This window comes from Citrus sinensis, chromosome 8 (assembly GCF_022201045.2).
Source record: "Citrus sinensis cultivar Valencia sweet orange chromosome 8, DVS_A1.0, whole genome shotgun sequence".
Lineage (NCBI taxonomy): Eukaryota > Viridiplantae > Streptophyta > Magnoliopsida > Sapindales > Rutaceae > Citrus > Citrus sinensis.
This window is the reverse complement of record NC_068563.1, coordinates 1,363,743-1,382,561: the sequence shown is the minus strand read 5'-3', so window position 1 is coordinate 1,382,561 and position 18,819 is coordinate 1,363,743. Positions and strand designations below refer to the sequence as shown.

General features: G+C 36.0%; 4 protein-coding genes across 5 annotated transcripts; 1 reads left to right on the top strand and 3 right to left on the bottom strand.

The window, feature by feature from the left end:
- Positions 1-2,998: 2,998 nt before the first annotated feature.
- Positions 2,999-4,033, bottom strand: LOC112499254 (uncharacterized). The gene has a single exon (XM_025102020.2). It carries the CDS (start codon positions 4,031-4,033, stop codon positions 2,999-3,001), a length of 1,035 nt encoding a protein of 344 aa, XP_024957788.2.
- A 578-nt stretch (positions 4,034-4,611) lies between these two features.
- LOC102620197 (K(+) efflux antiporter 3, chloroplastic) lies at positions 4,612-11,878 on the bottom strand. The gene is made up of 19 exons (XM_006486732.4): positions 11,551-11,878; positions 10,882-11,256; positions 10,643-10,744; positions 10,423-10,503; positions 9,992-10,093; positions 9,265-9,342; positions 9,052-9,120; positions 8,885-8,935; positions 8,082-8,195; positions 7,907-8,008; positions 7,687-7,821; positions 7,344-7,525; positions 7,114-7,249; positions 6,641-6,712; positions 6,446-6,547; positions 6,028-6,189; positions 5,623-5,712; positions 5,354-5,515; positions 4,612-5,107 (listed from the first exon to the last, which is right to left on the bottom strand). The coding sequence occupies exons 1-19, from the start codon at positions 11,587-11,589 to the stop codon at positions 4,880-4,882; spliced, it is 2,382 nt and encodes a 793-aa protein (XP_006486795.2). The 5' UTR covers positions 11,590-11,878; the 3' UTR covers positions 4,612-4,879.
- Positions 11,879-12,744: 866 nt separating this feature from the next.
- LOC102619922 (peptide methionine sulfoxide reductase B5-like) lies at positions 12,745-14,988 on the bottom strand. Its single transcript, XM_015532813.3, has 3 exons — positions 14,531-14,988; positions 13,180-13,336; positions 12,745-13,102 (listed from the first exon to the last, which is right to left on the bottom strand). The coding sequence occupies exons 1-3, from the start codon at positions 14,971-14,973 to the stop codon at positions 12,938-12,940; spliced, it is 765 nt and encodes a 254-aa protein (XP_015388299.3). The 5' UTR covers positions 14,974-14,988; the 3' UTR covers positions 12,745-12,937.
- Positions 14,989-15,142: 154 nt separating this feature from the next.
- LOC102619036 (protein RMD5 homolog) lies at positions 15,143-18,160 on the top strand. Of its 2 annotated transcripts, none has more exons than XM_006486729.4 (2): positions 15,143-15,302; positions 16,822-18,160. In XM_006486729.4, exon 2 carries the CDS (start codon positions 16,845-16,847, stop codon positions 18,000-18,002), a length of 1,158 nt encoding a protein of 385 aa, XP_006486792.1. In that variant the 5' UTR covers positions 15,143-15,302; positions 16,822-16,844; the 3' UTR covers positions 18,003-18,160. The 2 variants fall into 2 exon arrangements, with proteins under 2 accessions (XP_006486792.1, XP_052287927.1); XM_052431967.1 differs by having other exon boundaries at positions 15,191-15,302; positions 16,753-18,160.
- Positions 18,161-18,819: the final 659 nt, after the last annotated feature.

The following is an 18,819-nucleotide window of genomic DNA, read 5'->3' as shown; positions in this document are numbered from 1 at the left end:
CTCTCTTCTCTTAGGATGTCACTGAGACTGGAAACTCTGCAGTCACCATTGAGATCATGATCGTCAAGTACTTGCTTTGCGTGGCTACGCCTGGAGAAAATTATAATTCAATTCATTACATGAGTGTGATCCAATAGGATAATAGTATAATTCAATTCGTTTCATTCAAATCATATAGCTATGATTTGAATGAAATGAAGCCATAGATGACAGAACTAACTTGTTCACAGAAAGTGGAAAAATGAGTTCAAAACCAAAGGGAATGAAATCATACCTGAATAAATTTTGGCACAAGGAGGAAATGTATGACATGTCAACTTCGTCGCCATAACAAGGCTCTTGCGTTGGCGGTTTAATCTGGAGATTAGAAATAATCAGAACCTGGAAATGCATAATTAAATGTAACGGAAAAGAAATAGAAGCATAAATGTAGCATGTCTCTGAATAAATGACGGGGGGTGGACCTGTTGCTTTGAAAGAGTCTTGTGCTGTGAAGAAGACTGGCGTTTGCTCGGCATTGCATTTGCCTTGTTAGGTGCATGAAGTTCCTTCCCCTGCTCTGGTTGTCGGATGGTTACAGATAGAGTCCTTGAAATTGAAGCATTATGCATATCAGGAGCCTGAACTTTCAAAGAAGATTGCAGCTTGTTTGGCATCCGTTTTGCCTTCTTAAGTTCCACCCAATCAATTTTCTCTTTTGATTTCTGCTTTCTGGCAATCAAAGACCTTGAAGACGAAGCTTTCTGCCCATCAGGAGTGCGATATTTTGTAGTAAACTTAACCAGCTTTGGCATCAGTTCCGCATTGCAAGCTTCGGACTTTGACTGGGCAGTTTTCTGCTTATCAGGGACCTTATCTCTTGAAGAATGAAGTTGGTTTAGCATCAGCTTTTTCCTTTCCGGTTCACAACTCCCTTTTGTTTCATCCAAATGCTTCTTTGTTATAGAGCTTGAGAAAGCACTTTGCACACCAGATAGAGAAGTGATATATTCTGTACCATCAGAAAGTATAGAAGAGTAATCCCGGGAGACCTAGAGTTCATGAGGTTTTGGTCTCCGAATAAGCACGACAGGCTTGGCTTTTGAAGCTGCTGTCGAATTCGTAAGCCTTAATGCTGCTGATTGCTGAACCTCTAATGTTCCTTTGCTTTGTAGTAATCTTTGTGCAATAGAAGGCTGAGATTGGTAACAGACGTGTTTAATGTCACGTCACATTTGGTAACAGACTCAAGCGAACCTAACATCAGATAATGGATAGAAATTAGAAAAGAAACCTTAATCACTCACTTGTCATAAGGCAGTTTCTTCTTTTCCCGGGTACTTCTGCAAAGAGAACCCGATTCCTTTCTCAATTCCTCTCGAAAATGTTCTTTCAATTGCTTCCTGAATTCCAGGAATTGCGACTCCTTTCTTTCAAGCTTTACATCCACAACAGTTGCACTCATAGCCGCCATTTGCCAGTGTTTAATCTCCCACCAAATTCAATTCAAAATCACTACTTTTCCAATTCCTTAAAACCTGGAAATCAAGAAACCTTTATACTTAAATAATTGAATAAAACAACATGCAAAAAAACAAAATGCAAGCAGTAAACGGCAAATTGAACAAACTTGAAGAGCAAATCTCTAGTTAACGAAAAGCATGAACTAATGAAATCTTTGAATGACATTGTCAGGGATTATTATAAAAAGTACCTCAAAAATGTTTTTCCTGAAGAATCACCGAATGGGTATTCTTAATTATTTTAAAAAGCTAACAATATTCAAATTAGAAAAGAATTTGAAGTGCTTTCATGATTCGAGTTTCAAATAAAACTGAAAAAAAAAGGAAAAATTAAAGCGACTTTCTTGAAGAATCACTTGATGGGCATTTTTATCCTCAGAAAAGGTAACTCTTTCTGAATCAATAAAGAAGTTGAGATGCCTTTTTGATTATCAAAATACAACTGAGACAGTAGTCAAATACCAAAACTGCTTTAGTGCTTTCTGGAAGTGAAGAAAACACTTCAACGCTTCAAGAAACTCTAATACTAGCACATTACAAAACTCAACCCAGTACAAAAACCTAATTGAAAAAAAAAAATTCTTAAAACCCAGACGTAAAAAGAGTTATGAAAAAATGCTCACTGAAAAACCACAGTGAATGATCGATGCGTGAAGGTGAGAGAACAGAAAATTGAGCAAGAATTATTAAAGAGGCAGAGTTTTGGCGCTTATAGAGTGTCCAGTGAGTGATGTTATGAAGTAAGTTACTTGGAAATAAAGAAAGCGTGTATTTACAAATTACAATGCCTTTAGATAAAAACTGTTCTGAGAATGCAACACTTTACTCCTCCATAAACCATAATCGCTTTTTCTTTTTTCTTTTTTTCAATTTACGTCCTTAACGCGGTTAAAGAATATTAATGATTTGTTTTACAAGTTTCCACCAGAATGAATTTGGAAACTTGTAATTATTAATTTTTCTTGATTGCTATGATTTATGTAAAATTAAAACAAATAATTTTATTTTTTTTCCACAAAATCTTATTAGTGTTGACATATGTTATTTACAAGTCTATATTATCACGCGCAAAACTGATGAGATTTTTATCCTCAATTTATAACAAAAAATATTAAGCTTTCAGTGTTTCCAACTTTCAACACACACAACGCATGAAAAAAAAAAGAATAAATAATTGGTTTTTCTTCTCTATTTCACCATTTTATTATTTCTTTTTTTTTTATTTAGAATCATAACCTTCTGAATTTGTTTTATTTCGTTATTTTTTTGTGGATTAATTCTTTAAATCACCTAATTAAATATTAAGTATTCTTCCGAGACCAATATGTATGAGAAAGACTTATAAGTAACTTGTTTGTTCATACGATAAATGTAATTAATGAAATTTGTATATACATATGATTTCAGAGCCGTATGTGACTTCTAAAGCCATCGTGGTGAAAATGAACAAGATTCAGAAAAAAAAAAAAATTTGGACGGGTAGGTCTCAATAAATTCTACTGTAGCTTCTGCTGCTTCTTTGCTTGTCCTCTAAGCTTCTCGTCCCTCTCCTCGCGTTGAAGCCGTAACAGCTCTATTTGATCCTCTTTCCTTGCGAGTTTTTCACTTCTTCTCTCTTCTTTCAGGATCTCACTGAAACTGGAAACCATGCAGTCATCATCATCATCACGATGCACTTCCTTCTTATGATGATTACGCCTGAATAAATTTTGACACAAAGAGGAGATGTATGACGTGTCAACTTCATGAGTTGATGAAAAAGATTTTGCCTTGTCAGCCGGCTTTTGCTTCGGTCCCATGTGTTGCTTTGTCGGAGGAGGCCTATTCAGTTTTGACGAGGGAGCAGCTTTAGTAGCCGCCTCATTTAGCTCCTTGTTCTTGTTCTGCGAAGAAGGCTGGAGTACTTTGCGAGGCACCACACGATTCACATTCGCCTTTGCCTCAGCTTTAGTGGGTTCTTGAAGTTGCTTCCCCTGTTTTGACAAAGAAGCTGCCGCTTTATGCACGTGATCAGAAGATGTTAGCCTGTTTTGGGTCACTTTTTCCTTCTTCAGTTGCACAGAATCATCAATTTTCTCTTCTGATTTCCGCTTTATGGTTTTGGCAATCAAAGATGTTGAACAAGAAGCCTGATCAGATCTTGGAATCACGGTAGACTTAACGAGCTTTGGCGGCATTTTAATGTGCTGATCAGGAACCTTGTTTCTTGGCATCGGCAGCTTTGTCCTTCCAAGTTCACAACTCTTCCGCTGACATTCATCCAATGGCTTCGGCTTCTTTGTTACACCATCAAAAACGGAAAGTAATATGGAAGAGTAATCCCTGGAGGCCTTAAGTTCATGTGCTTTTGGCCTGCGAACAACAAGCATATGATTATGATCGGTTCTGTTCGGTGCTCTACTCGAATTCATAAGCTGCAGCCTTTTGGCTTTGCTTTCCAGTACTCTGTGTGCAACTGAAGGTTGAGATTTTCCGAAGAAACATCCATAGCTGCAAATTGAAGACCATCCGAGGCTGGAGTTCGACGTCATTGTATTTTTTGTACACAAACAAAGGAAGGCCACATTTCTTAACCTGGCCAGCCTATATATACAGACTAGAGGAGGTGTTATGAAATCCTGTAGTAATACGGATTCCTTGCGCAAGGAGGCCAAGGCAGTTTTCAACATATAGGATTCCTATTGTAATCGGGATTCTTACTTGTAAAATGCCCATTCTACCCTCATTAAACTACGACATTTATGAAATCCTCACACACATTTACCCCCCAAATTGATGTAACGTTTTAGGATAATTTTATCAAAGTCAAACCGAGTCGTTTTAGTAATATTTAGTTTATGAGGCAATAATCCAATAGAATTTTGCGAATACGCACACTGCGACTGCTTGGCTTCTGAAATCTGACATTGCCTTTCCTTCCTTTAATGTCATTTTCTTTCTCTGAACACTCCCACATCCACCCCCAGAGATTATGTTAACAAAATTTCTTTTAACAGAAAAAAAAAAATTGCAGCAGCGGCTGACATCATCACAATTCTAACAAAACTTCTAAATCAAATGAAGAGCTTCTTGCTTCTACAACTTCACAAATGAATATGCAAATTTAAAATAAAGATTAAAAAGCCAGAAACCCTGTTACATCAATCAACTGTTTACAGGAAATACAATAATGTTTATTGGCGTGCGGCTAAAAAAGAATCAATACTATTTGAATGTCTATGCTGTTGTTAAAAAAGAGACCAGTCCATGCAGCGGTTGCATAAACTTTAGGTATCTTCTATCCAAGCTATGTGCTATAGTCAAACAAATTTTTGAATGGCTTTGCTGCAGGGAGCAAAATGTTTAAGAATACACGATAACTTCGATCACTTCTCTTCTCAAGATTCCTCGGTGGTTGTTATCAAAGGCATTGATGGATTTACCGTATTCATTTCCCCAGCACCTTTAGTTTGATCCAGAAAATTGTTCGTTCCATTTAGTTCACAGTATAGTACACCTTTCGCATCTTCACCAGCAGTATCTGTGTTGTCCTCTCTAGATAACTTATCATCATTTGAGGTTGATGGGATTGTTTTTTCAGTCTCAACTATATCTGCTACTCTTACCTTAAAAGCAAAACCGGTAATTCATTCAGCAAAATTTAACTGTCTATCAAGTCACCAGAAAACACAACAAATGCTTCAGCAGGAAACTACTGCAAATTAGGAAGTTCTAGACTCTAGTTCTATGCATGTAGAATGGAAAATTACTAATATAGACAAATCTCTTGCATGCATTGGAGGAGTCTCTAAGTTTCTCTGGTGAATGATCAATCAAAATAGTTGGAAATCTTAATATGGACAAGCATGTACCTGCAATGGCTTCATAATATCAAATTCTTGATCATCTTTTTGACTAAGCACTTCTTGAGCCTGTATCTCCATGGAGTTTCGAACAAGCTGACGCAGAAAAGTGACATCATCGGACATGACACCGAACCCTTTCAAAAGCTTAGAGCCAAGTTGTAAACTTGTCTGCATGCATAGAAAGGTATACCTGGTCAGGGTGACCTAGCCAAATGGGGAGAAAAGCTGGCTATAAGACAAATATGAAGAAAGTAATTATTATGATCTTTTAATACCTCTGCGTTTTCCAGAATGGCATCTGTAGCTCCTGCTTTCTTCAAATCCAAAAGATGCATCATGTCTTGAGCTCGAGCATAAATGGGAATCTGATGAGATTAATATTATTAACCTTAGATTACTAACACCAACCAGGAAATAAAAGATGCACAAATTTAAAATAAATAAAAAGATAAAATTTATTTTACATAAACCAATATAAGGACATACTTCATATCATTCATGTCATATGACTTATGAAGAAATGAACTATGGCGTAGTTTCATTTTCATGTTAATTTTCATTACTTGCAGCATTGCTCATAAAGACATGATACTGTAATTGATTGTCCAAATTACAGACTCACTGACACATGCAAAACACACAAACACACACACATACACACAAAGGAAAGAAAGCCTTACTGCTGGGAAAGCAAGCCGAAGCCTTTGAACTGCCTCAATTGTCCTCTTCTTATCCGTGTACATGATCATGACAGCTTTTGGAGAAGTGATGCCAGCAGACAGCAAAACTGCTGGACGTGACGCATCCCCATACAGAATGGGAAACCCCAGTTTTCTAGATTCCTGAAAATGCAATGGTGAATAAATGTTAGTGTCATCACTTTGAATAAACTACTAACTGACACTGAATCATACGATGGAAGTAAAGATGTGAAAAATAACTAAAGAACATATTTGTACGATAAAAGATGGCATATACTCTCTTCTTCTGACATCAGACCCTTGTTGATCATATTAACATTTTACATAAAATTAGAATTCTATAAATAAAAATGCCAAAATTGAAATACAATAGTTGAAACATACAACTCTTCCTGACCTTGACTACGGAAGGATTCAGATCAAAAGCCACAAAAGGCCATCCAACAGTATTGCCATCTGATCCAGAAGCCAGTGGGGCAGACAACAAATTCGCGAGGACCTGCATGCACAAAATAAGAGCACAAGACAACAAAATTTTCAGCTTAAAGAAAATGATAGTTCTCACTGCAAAGTAACTTTTTGACTAACATACCTGGCCCATTTGTCCAAATCCAACAATAACAACAGGCTCACTACCCTCATAGTTCACCATCTCTTCAACTTTCTGAGAAAAATTCGTATGTAAATATATATCAACAATACTAATTCAGAAGAAATAAATTTAAAAAAAATACATATTGAGTATGTATGCTTGTGTGTCAAGTATGACAGATGCACATGTACTTTGACAACAGAAGTGCCAAGATTCCAAAAACATCTATTTATGAAATGAAACCAATGAACTAGATATGATCAGAGTTATTGAAAACAATTTTTACAATTTCATCAACATTTATTGTAACATTCATTTAGCACTCTACTTGAAAGTCACAAAAATGCAAATAATCAAATTGAGAAAGTTGAAACCGGATGGAGATACACTGTATAAACACCCATGGCACAAAAACTTAATTCAAACATCATTTCTAATTAAACTGCAAAGTGAATCTTAATGTAAGAACATACATCCTCTGAGGCAAACTTGTCATCAATGAAATCAGCAGCCCATCTTCCAATTTCATTAAGCAATGGAGTCAGAGCCATTGACAGTACAACAACAATTATGAGCAGCTTGTTAAGCTCAAGTGGTAGCACCCCCAGCCTGTTTCCGACAAGGAATGAGATTTTATGACCAGAGGCAAATCTTGTATGTTAAACTGCCTTATCGAAGCAAAATGGTGGAATTTATGACTGACCTGTTAGCTAGAGAAAATACTACGAAGGCAAACTCGCCTCCTTGAGATAGAAGCAATCCTATTCTCACACTTTCTTGCAGAGTGAGGCCTACACGGGGACCTATTGCTGATATGATCAGTGTCTTGATGATGATTAAACCTGCCAGGAGCGCAAGTACATTTGGCCACTCTCGGAAAAGAAGCTGCACAGGAAAAGAAGAATAATGGAAGAAATGCAGACAAGAATTATTAGTGAATATGCTATTTCAGAAGTATTAACGCGTATCAAATTGAAAAAACAAAGCCATATGCTTCATTGAAATATAGATCCAAGGAAACATAACTTCACATAATTTTCAAGTACCTCAATATCAATAGAACTCCCAGTAGTCACAAAAAATAATCCTAGAAGTAAGCCTCTAAATGGTCTTATATCAGCTTCAATCTGAGTCCGGAAATTTGTTTCTGCTAATATCGCCCCCGCCAAAAATGCTCCAAGCTGCTCAATGAAATCAAATTCTGTTATAATGTGGACTGGGAACTATCAGCCAAAAATGTTTTCCAACATAGAGTAGAGTTAAAACCGTGTCACTGAAGCCCAGTTTCTGGGTAAGAAGTGATGTCCCTGCAACAGTTAGAAGGCAAAGTGCAACAAAAGCTTCTGAGCTCCTTGCTTCTGCAACAACCTAAATTTCATAAGTTCAGCATAGCTTCAGAAAAATTGAAAATAAAGAGTTTCACTAGAAAGCAAATTGCCACCTCAAAAACTCGCCGAAGAAGATATTTTCCTCCAAGAGAAAGTAGACCTAATCCAGCTAATGCCTTCAAACTTTCTTTAACAAGCATTGGCCAGACACTCCCTTCTGCTAAATTCTGTGAAAAAGTTGAAAAACCAATGCATGAGGGGAAAAAAAGGAGAGAGAAAAACAGCTCCCCCGGTGACCAAAGTTTCTTCCAGAAGCACCTCGAACCCTTATTTAACACTTGATTTACATCACCTTCATTAGATAAAAAGCTATTCCCAGTTCAATATATAGTACCAAAGTTAGTGAGAACAATTCCCTTAAATATTATTGCGAGGTATATATGGTTTAGACTAATATATATATATATATTTTAACTCAATGGAATCATAGTGCAAACCAGATCTGGAACCATAAAAGTACTGCTATTTTAAAAATAGAAAGAAACAATGAATGAAGCAATTACTAAGAAAATGAAAGCATGTACATATCAGGGGAGAAAGTAATAAGTGTCTCAGCTAGAAGGGAAAAGTAGAAAGTAAGAACAGAAAATAGGGAAAGAGTAAGAAAACAGAAAAGATGCCAGCTAATAGTCTCAGTTCACAAAGTTAATAAACTGAGCGTAAGAGATAAAGAAAAGAACACATATAAGAAATTATCATGGATATTCAAAGTTAACAATTAGTTTTGGTTATTTAAGGACATCAGAAATTATCATTGGCATTTTATTCAAAAGCCATTTCATCATTTAAGAGATGTTCCAGTCCATCTTTGATAGAGATTTAGCTTTTTCCTAGGAAAGAAAAACCTCTCGCTTACCTGGCTCTCTAACACTGGCAGTATGACTAAGAGAGGGACGACCGCTATGTCCTGCACATATCGAGCAGCACAAGTCCAAAAGGGTTATTGATGTCATATGAGAGTCCCTCAAAGGAAATAATAGAAATTTTATAAAGAATTGCTAAAGCAAAAGCAATAAATATAACCTGTAGCAGCAGGATTCCCAAAGTTGCTGAGCCAAATCTTGTTGGGAGCTCGCCTTTCTCTGCAAGAAGCTATACATACATCATGCATGATAAGCTCCACAATGCTCTATCCAATACAGTTCCCGGAAATCTCATAATTCACTAAATAGCAATTTGAGAAAAGCTTATTGTAGGATCTACAAAATCATTTATAGATATTAGCAATTTGGATACCTGCAGAACAAAAGCTGAAGATGACAAAGATAAAGCAGCACCAATGACTACAGCTTCATCAATGCTTCTGATGTTGACCTGAGAAAAATTATTACAATTTGTACAAACAAACACAAGAAGAATATCATCACAATATTTCAATATCAAGCTACAGTTGGAAACACTCAAATGGTAAATAATTCCTAATTTTGACTTGAGAAGCATTCATCAGGATCAAGATTCATAAATCAACGAATTTTTGGAAAGTTAGATTAAAGAACGATGAAAATTACAAATCAAAAATTTACTGTGACCACTTTGCTAATATAAAAATTTCCAGCGGCTGACTAATATAAATCCATTAGAAAGTACGTTCATTGCTTCACCCAATAGGCATTATTTATATTCCATGCTCCTTAAGTTTCATAGATTATTGTTCCAAGGAACGGCCCAAGGCAGTCTCTAACATTGTTTCTCCTTTAAAAACAGAGTTATTTATAATCTTCCCACAAAAGCATGGCTCATCAATAATTTTCAACAGAAAAAATATGGATATATGTGGATAAATATGAAAGCACAATAGAATGCCCACTCACCATGCTGTTTAACAATATTAAGAGGATTAAAATTCATATAAAAAACAGGGGATAAGAGATACTAGACTGAAATCACAGTCCAAATACGGGACCGAATAAAGAAAAAAAAATGCATGTGACCACTTTTAACATGAATAGAAGTGTGTTCTCACCAAATCCGACCTTGAGTGGAAAAGAAACTCCAAGATTCTTGTTCCCACAGCTCCATTAGGAGGAAGTTCAAATGCTGTGAAAGCAAGAGTGGATAACACAACCTTCCACAAATAAGGAAAATGAAAGGTCAGAAAAGGATATAAATTCACAGTCTGCTATGAGAGTTCCCCCTCTCACCAACATAATCTTAACTCTGACAGCAAAGCTAAACATTTGAGTTTGCTTTTCAAACATAGATATGGAAATTAACCTCCAAGTTGTGAAAGTGCAATTTAATAACATGCAAACACTTCTTAAGATATTGTCACAAATTCATCCAGCTTGTTGGTGCAGGATCATGCCAAACAGCTTAAATTTTGTGCACTGTGTTATCCACAAGATTTTAAAGCCTATTAACTTTTGGATCACAGTTTAATAGTTAAAATCAAACCTGGGTCAATCCCATTCCAAAGGCAAATTTTGCAAGGGCCTTCAGGCGTGCAAGTGAAAGCTCCAAGCCCATCTCAAACAGCTGAAAGGAACACCAGTAACAATATGAGAGACATCACCAATAATGATTGAATAATAAATTTTAGCTCATTAGATTGATAAGCAACCCAGCAGAAGAACAAAACATAAGTGGCACTAACGGAATTAGCAATTGTGCTTACCAAGAAAAGAATTCCCCATTCAGACAGAACTTTAACATCTGTAAGGTTTCTGATGATGCCAAGCTGATTGAGAACAATTCCAGCAAAAAAGAAACCAAGTATCTGAGAACGACAAAGAATTCTTATTATCATTCAGGAACACCATTGTTGAGATATCAATCACAATCTTAAAAAAGAATCCCAAGGTGGCAGGAAATACAGAAATGAGAAAATAATTGAAATGTGAGTGATATTCTTACAGGGCTAGCTCTAGCAATCTTGAATACAGGAACAACAATGACAGTCACAGCTAAAAATGTCAAAGTATCCAATCCTAAATCATTAATGACATCAACGGCACCAGCAACTTCAGCTGCAGCATATGTCCGGAATCCTTCCCAGCGGGTCTGCGGTCTATTATTGTTGGAGAAAGATAAACATCTCCAACCAGATATTGAGGGCGCTAACAGTTTCCTTCCCTCAAAACTATTTATGAAGGCAAAAGAGCGATGATAAACCTTGTAATTTTCAACATGGGATTGCACATGAATTTTCTGCTTGCACAAATATAGCACGCCATAAGAATCGTGACCGTACGCTCTGATCAAGCTAGTTTGTCCAAAGATGTCATATACCTGCAATTTATCAAGACAATCTGGGATTAATTGATGACAAATTTTCATAAAATGTGACAGAAGAAGGCTACTACTTCAAACACACATTAACACTGGAATTAATCATAACAACCTCAATTACTGTCTCGCTCACGAAGTTAAGATACAACACTGTGTTTTCCAATGGATATATAAGTTTAAATAAAAAAACATTAACAAAATTCAAGAAACCATTATTATTTATTATTGAACATGTATACTGATCACTAAGAAAAGGGTAACAACTAGCAGTAATAACAGAACAAGAACGGTTACCTTAGGGCTGTGATGATAACAAGCTAAGCTTTCCAACATAGTAGCTCAACTAAAGAAACTAAAATAAAGAAAAACAACAAATCAAAAGGGCATTTGACTTTTATTCTATGTTAAGATTTTTTTTTTTTTCTCCCTTTCAATAAACCAAGTGTTGTGCTTGTGCCGCTTGCTTATATTGAACAGCTAAATTAAGCAAGAGGAGAAGAAGTGAGCACACATTATAGACCCGTGAATTTATATTATAACTATTTGAGATGCAGAGAGAAATTTAGAATTTAGAGGGAAAAGACTTTAATCCAGAGTTTTAGTTTTGTGGTGGAAATGCAAACGTTTGGGCAATAACTGGCTTTTAACGTCCACTGGATATTATTTTAATCCTAATGTACACGTGGCGGGCTTTACAGCGAGTTGTAGTTTATCCGGGAAGGAGCTTCATAGTCACGACAAGTGGAAAAATCCACGTCGATTTATATTAAACGCGGACTACAGATTATCAACACGAAGGAAATGTTACAATCTGAAATGCCAGAATTTAAAAAAAAAAAAATTAGAAATTCCTACCGAAAAAAATTACTTTTTTTTTTTAATATTACATACACTTCTGTTATGATGAAATGGGAGGAAGCTACCTTAAATAAAAGGAAAAAACATACCCACACGAATTTCAAGTTCTTCTCTCAAAATTAAAGTTACAGCAAGTTTCAAACTCATATATTTTATTTGACAAGATAATTCGTTTTTCATGTATCATGATTATGTTAAATTTAAATAAATAAGTTGGTTCTAAAATGACAGGAGCTTGTAAGTAGAAAAAACTTTAAATTCTCAAGTAAATGGGTAACAATTTGTTAATTAAAGCACTAGCCGAATAGTAAAAGACATCAAAACGCGTTCCTCCCTCATAACAATTTATATCTATAACATTGATTTCAATATCTCCAAAATGTCGGTGAGCAACAATTGTCACCCACTCCCAGATGATCAAGGCGAGCAACGGCCTTGCTTCATTTTGAGAAGCTACCAGGCTGCAACAGTATCATTCATTTGAAATTCTGCAACCCAAAGAATCGCAACCATCCAATAATATAAACACACTGAATCAACGATATTTTTTCTGTTTTGTTCCGGAATAGGTAGTATACACATTGACGGTAAGTGAAAACAAACCTACAAGCACCTTAATACACTGTATGGTAAATATATAATTGCGAGCCAGTATCGCAGGATTTTTTATTAGCAGAAACAGAGAATGAACACATTTGCCGAAAGTATAGAAAGAAGTTCTCAGTGCTATGAGCTAGCATCACAACTTTATTTGAGTTACATCACTGGGTTACCACATTTTACACAGAATCGATGTTCTTGAAATAACAATTGTAATTTTACTTCACATAGAAGAACCAGAATTAGCTGGAACAAACTTGAGGGATATACTATTCACGCAATGCCGTTCATCTGTGGGTGTGGGAAACCCTTCACCTTTGAAAACATGGCCTAGATGGCCACCACATGCTGCGCAAGTAATTTCAATCCTCAGACCATCTGGGTCCGGCTGATAAAATGATACAATGTTGTTAAAGACGAACTAATATGGATATTAGAGAAAGATTAAGAGTTGAGGCAGCTTACACTGCAATTTATGGCTCCAGGGAGACCCTCATAAAAAGCTGGCCAGCCGCAACCAGAGTTAAATTTGGTTGTGGACTTATAAAGTGGAGTCCCACAAGCAGAACAGTTATAGATACCCTCTTCAAAATGCTTGTCATATTCTCCTGTGTCTGGGTACCTGTGAAGGACCCAAAACAACGTCAATACTCCATCTAAAAGAATGTAATAAACAACTTTGCAGCTTTTAATATTAGATTCTCAGATAAGGATAAGCATTCGCATTCCATCTTCGAAACTAGAGTTAGTTTGTAACGGAAGCAGATGGTTGATACATTAGCAAAACAATATTTCTCTAGTCCTCAGACTTGGTATGTGAGAACCAAAAAAAAAAAAGGTAAAAAGAAAAGAAATATTTAGATTTCAAACACAACTCCTCCCCATCTACTAATACAGCTAAAACACCCTCATCCTTAATCAAAGTATGCTTCTGCAATCAAACGCCACCCAGAAATAATATCAACAATCAGTTAATTAATGTGCACGCTGTTTAATTAACTGATTACTCCATTTTGCCATCCTGTAATGTTTTGGCAAATTAATGACTGTTTCTGCTGTAAATATAGAAAAATAACCATTTATACTAGATCACGCAACTGTAGTCTGTAGCCCACATTTTAGTATTCTGTTTTTTCTAGTCTGACTATGGACACAACTTTCGTACTTCCACGGCTTCACTTCTCACAGCATATGCCTCCACCACATCACCCCCTTATGTTACAAGTAATCAAACCACTTATTATGGAAATTTACGGAATAGGCTTGACTGAAATGGAATATAAAAACCTACACAAACATCACAAGTTTGCAAAACCCATAATCAACTAAAGGTTTGAGTTTCAAATTTCCAATCGCATATCAAAAGTCAAAGCTAAAAGCTTGTTGACATAGGGATACCCAATAAATATTCCTAGATAAGGAAAGGACGTCTTTGTTCTACTTCCAAATTACTCAGATACATGTTAATATCTTAACTTTGAACGCAAGAGACTGGCAAAGGAAGATTTGTATAACTCCAGAAAAGTAAAGCACGTTGATAAATATAATCAAAACGGTCAAATTTCAGCTGAATCTAAAATGTGAAACAGTCAAAGATACTTTCTCACACAACGCTTCTCTTGTTTCTTAAATTTTTAAGCTTCTTGTTCATGTTTTTTGTTCACACACCACACCAATGCAACAAAGCTAAGCCATTCGAGTACAAGCTAAATCCTTCACCAGTACCAGCCAATCTTTAATCATTTAAGCATTCATTTCCGTTTTCATCTCAAAATAGAAAATTCATATTTCCGATTTCCAAAGAAAAATCACATACTCAGTGGCCTTTTGGCGCAAAATCCGAAACTGCTCCGGTGAGAGAATAGCGCGCCACTCCTCCTCCGATTTATTGACCGACGCAGGCCCGGAAGCCACGGCTAGAACAACCCCACCACGAAAGCTACGCTTATTCTGCTCAAAACGCAGCGACCTATAGAACCCAGATGATGAAATGCAGCCAGTGCCAGTGACAGTGAGAGGCTTAAGCTTAAGCAAAGAAGGAGCCAAAGAATTCAAGCGGTTTGTAAAAAGTCTGGTAGTTGTCGGAGAGTGGATAAAATTAAGATTAGAGAGGACTGAGGAGAAGGTTCTGGAAGAACAAGAGACAGGTGACGTTTTCAGAACGTTGAAGCCCATTTGTGCTTTGCGAGACTTCTGTTCTTGAGCTTTGGACTTGTTCAAGTACATGTGGTTGGACTTGGATGAGAATACGGATGACATGTCGTAAATATCTGAATAATGTGTATGACTTAAAATTTAGATATTTGGAATATATATGACAGCTCGTACAAAATTTATTCCCGAAAAAGCACTGTATGATTTATCGTACATAAATTTATCATATAGATGACATATCGTACTATTTGCATAATTTGTACGACATGATTTTTCGCACAAATATCTGACTACTTGAAACTACTTGAGGGGCAATTAAATAACAAAAGTGACATGTGTGTTTGTGTCGTACGAAGCCTTTCGTCTCCCCGAGCTCTCGCCCGCTTAACATTCTTCTCCCTCACTCTTGCTCCAATCTCGATCTGCTAAAATCGGTACGAATTCTTTGCGAATTTCAATTAATATAATTCTCAGTCTCTTACCTTATTGCATCTTGTAATTTTATAATTTTATGTTCTCTGTTATTTATTCTGTGTTATAGTTTAGGAAATTAATTAAAAAAAAATTGAGTTTTAGGTTTTGTGTTTATTTTTGGCATTAAAAACAGCTTATATCGCATGGATATTGCAATTCTTTATCTTTTTATTATATTTCTTTTTGCTATTTTAATGAATTTTGATTTCGTTATAGTTCGTTGCTTGGTGCTTGCAATATTGCAGGGTTTAAATTTTTGTTGGTTTAGGATTTTTCAGGCTTTTTATTGATACATTGTAGCAATGATTTAGTTTAGGATTAAACTGATTTTTCAATTTATGGACTTTTTGTTATCATTTGTGTTTTATTGGATTTCTAATTGCGGGTGCTAGTTCGTTCAACCATTAAATTCTATTGTGGTGGTACGAGAAGTCTTGGTTTGAACCCCAACCAACTTTGGTCGGGAGGGGATTTAGTTTCTGCTGATGGAATGCCTGGAAAAAAAAAGGGTCTTATCAGAAATGCTGGTTCTCGATGAATTTATTTGTTGTACTAGGGTTCTGAGTAAAATTGGGAGGAGGTATTTTGATGAACAGAAATTGCCTAAATATATGGTTGAGAACCTTACAGTTTCTTTTGGTAGGTTTTAAGATTCTGGGGACTCAGGGAACTACAGCCATTCATTAATGGTTATTTTATTGGATGCTATCAGAAGCATTATGTTGAAATGTGGACTTTTTTTTTATTTTTTTTTACATAGGATTGTAAATTTGTAATGGAGTAGATGCTTGTATTATGTGTTTGAAACTTGATGCCTTGTCATCTGTGTACGACGTGGCCTATTAATGACACTTGGTTAGGCTGCAGAGAGAATTCTGAAAGGACTCAGATGACTCATCAACTTTTAGATTACTTGGTGTTGTAAGTAGTAGCAAGGGAAAACGTGTTCATCAATTTACCTTGCAGGAATTTATTTTTCAATAGCTGTTTTTTTGTAGCAAGCATGATAGGTATTGTTGAGATATGTTTTATTCTCGTTATATTTTATTACAGTCAGACTAAATAGGAGGATCATGTATGACACTGTATCTCCCCCTAGTTTAATTCTTTTGGACTGATCATATCCAAATCTATTGCATGTTTGTTAGTGAAAGAGATTCAAATGTTGAGTTTGTATGAGACTGTCCGTGAGATTCAATAGTTTTGGTCTCAATAACTTGAAGAAGTGTTTAATAGTTTAGCGCTGATCTCGAGAAAGCTTGAGATGAGCCCAACCTTGTGAAAAAGATAGATATCCAGTGAAGATGTGATTTTGTTATTTATTTATTATAGATAATTATACCATGCTTATTGTAATTTTGAAGTGTGCTTTTCTTATCCTCTTTGGTTCTCACATTCTTGACATAATAGCCATGTGTTTCTGTGTATTTTGAATAATGCATGGCATGGCTCATATTATGATGCCTCTTCATTCTGCAGGAACTTCTCATTTTTTATAAGAAATGGAGCTAAGTACTGTAAAGGATGCATTTGATCGTGTCACCAAGAAGCAAAAGTTGTCTTGCTCTAAATCCCAAGAAGTAATTGATCAAGTGGGACTTGAAATTGAGCAGACATTAACAAAAATCCAGTCGGTTGATGACACCAGCTTCCCTATTGATCTGAAATCCATCCTTGCAGAGCTAAAAGTCAAGCTGAATGCAATTGGTCTGCAAAGCCAATTAGAAGGTCCGCAGAAGGAATTAAACTCAAATCTCAGCAAGTACTTGAAACTGCTTGAGAAAGTATTTAATCCTGACATATCCAAGGCATATAGAAATGTTGATTTCGACCACCATATACTGAATCAGATCATTGCAAGTCACCTTTACAGGCAAGGCTTGTTTGATTTAGGAGATTGCCTAGTAAATGAGGCTGGAGAACCAGAGGCATCTGCCCTAGGATCTCAGTTCTTGGAGATGTATCAGATACTTGAGGCCGTGAGGATTAAGAACATCGAGCCTGCACTTAAGTGGATCTCTGCCAACCGTGAAGCTCTCAAGCAAAATTCTACAAGTCTGGAGCTGAAGCTGCACCGTCTACAGTTTGTGGAGATCTTGCAAAAGAAAGGTCGTGCTGATGCACTCGTTTATGCTAGAACTCACCTTGCACCTTTTGCTTCCATCCACTTGGATGAGATCCAGAAGCTTATGGGTTCTCTCTTGTGGGCTGGAAAACTTGAAAAATCCCCTTATGCTGAGTTACTGATTCCTGCTCATTGGGACAACATGACTGAGGAGCTGACCCGGCAATTCTGCAGTCTCTTGGGACAGTCCTACCAGAGTCCATTAACTGTTGCCATAGCAGCCGGAGTGGAAGGACTGCCCACACTCTTGAAGCTGGCAAATGTAATGGCTGCCAAGAAGCAGGAGTGGCAGGCAATGAAACAGCTCCCGGTGCCACTGGAGCTAGGGAAGGAATTTCAGTTCCACTCGATATTTGTTTGTCCAGTGAGTAGAGAGCAAGCAAGTGAGGAGAATCCACCAATGCTGATGCCATGTCTGCATGTTCTCTGCAAACAATCGATAATGAAGCTGTCAAAAAGTAGCACAAGATCATTCAAGTGCCCTTATTGTCCAGCCGATGCCTCGGTTGCACAGTGCAGGCAGCTATATTTCTGACATTCCTTAGATAATCTCTCTTTTTTAATTGAATTATGGTGGTAACGATCACAAGGGCATTTTGCATTTGTGGATTACATGTATATAGAAATTCTTTATAATCCATGCTTCAGTTTAGGACTAATTGTATTAGATATAACGAGCTGGTTTTTCTGTTATAGTAATTTCTTGCAATATAGTTATTATTCTAGCTTAGGGCCGAATCAAAATGCTGTGATTCTTTTTACACTCCCTGGTGATATTAATCAAATATCAGGTCTCTTCAAAGATGTTCTCTTTATCGGAAGCACAATAATATTTTTGTGCAAGGGGTGTGACATGTCATTTGAATGCTAACATAATTTGCATGCAAAGGAATTTGGGCATGCTATTTGTAAGTTGTTTCACACTTGCATATTAATTAACGCTCACATGTTATTTAAGTGAATGGATTGATACAAGCAATGGTTAGAAATGAAAAAAAATAGCATTCTAAAATTAGATAATGACTTGTAGATTTTTTTTTTTTTTTATTTTGGTTTTGTCAACGTACTAAAATCAATTGTAATACTCTAATCATATACTTTAAGATATTGGAGAATACCAATTCCTTTTACAGTTTGAATTAAAGGTATCGAATAACCTAAACAATTTAAGTGAGCAGATTGGAAAGATGTATTTTAAAATTGTTAGAATATTTTTGGGAAAATAATGTAATTTGAAGTAAATATAAAATTATTGTATTTTTTTTATAAAATAAAATTATTAGGATAATCTATACAATTTTTAATATATAAGCAAATATATTTTAATTTAAAATTTTAAAATAAAATTTTAG

Coding starts and splice junctions, on each gene's coding strand:
- LOC112499254 (XM_025102020.2), bottom strand. CDS start 4,033: ATGACGTCGAACTCCAGCCTCGGATGGTCTTCAATTTGCAGCTATGGA.
- LOC102620197 (XM_006486732.4), bottom strand. CDS start 11,589: ATGTTGGAAAGCTTAGCTTGTTATCATCACAGCCCTAAG. Junction 6,548..6,640: donor GATTTGGACAAATGGGCCAG/GTATGTTAGTCA, acceptor TTGTGCATGCAG/GTCCTCGCGAATTTGTTGTC. Junction 5,713..6,027: donor TTCGGCTTGCTTTCCCAGCA/GTAAGGCTTTCT, acceptor TAATCTCATCAG/ATTCCCATTTATGCTCGAGC.
- LOC102619922 (XM_015532813.3), bottom strand. CDS start 14,973: ATGTCATCCGTATTCTCATCCAAGTCCAACCACATGTACTTGAACAAG. Junction 13,337..14,530: donor TTGCGCCAAAAGGCCACTGA/GTATGTGATTTT, acceptor GGTCCTTCACAG/GTACCCAGACACAGGAGAAT. Junction 13,103..13,179: donor CTGGAGCCATAAATTGCAGT/GTAAGCTGCCTC, acceptor TCATTTTATCAG/CCGGACCCAGATGGTCTGAG.
- LOC102619036 (XM_006486729.4), top strand. CDS start 16,845: ATGGAGCTAAGTACTGTAAAGGATGCATTTGATCGTGTCACCAAGAAG.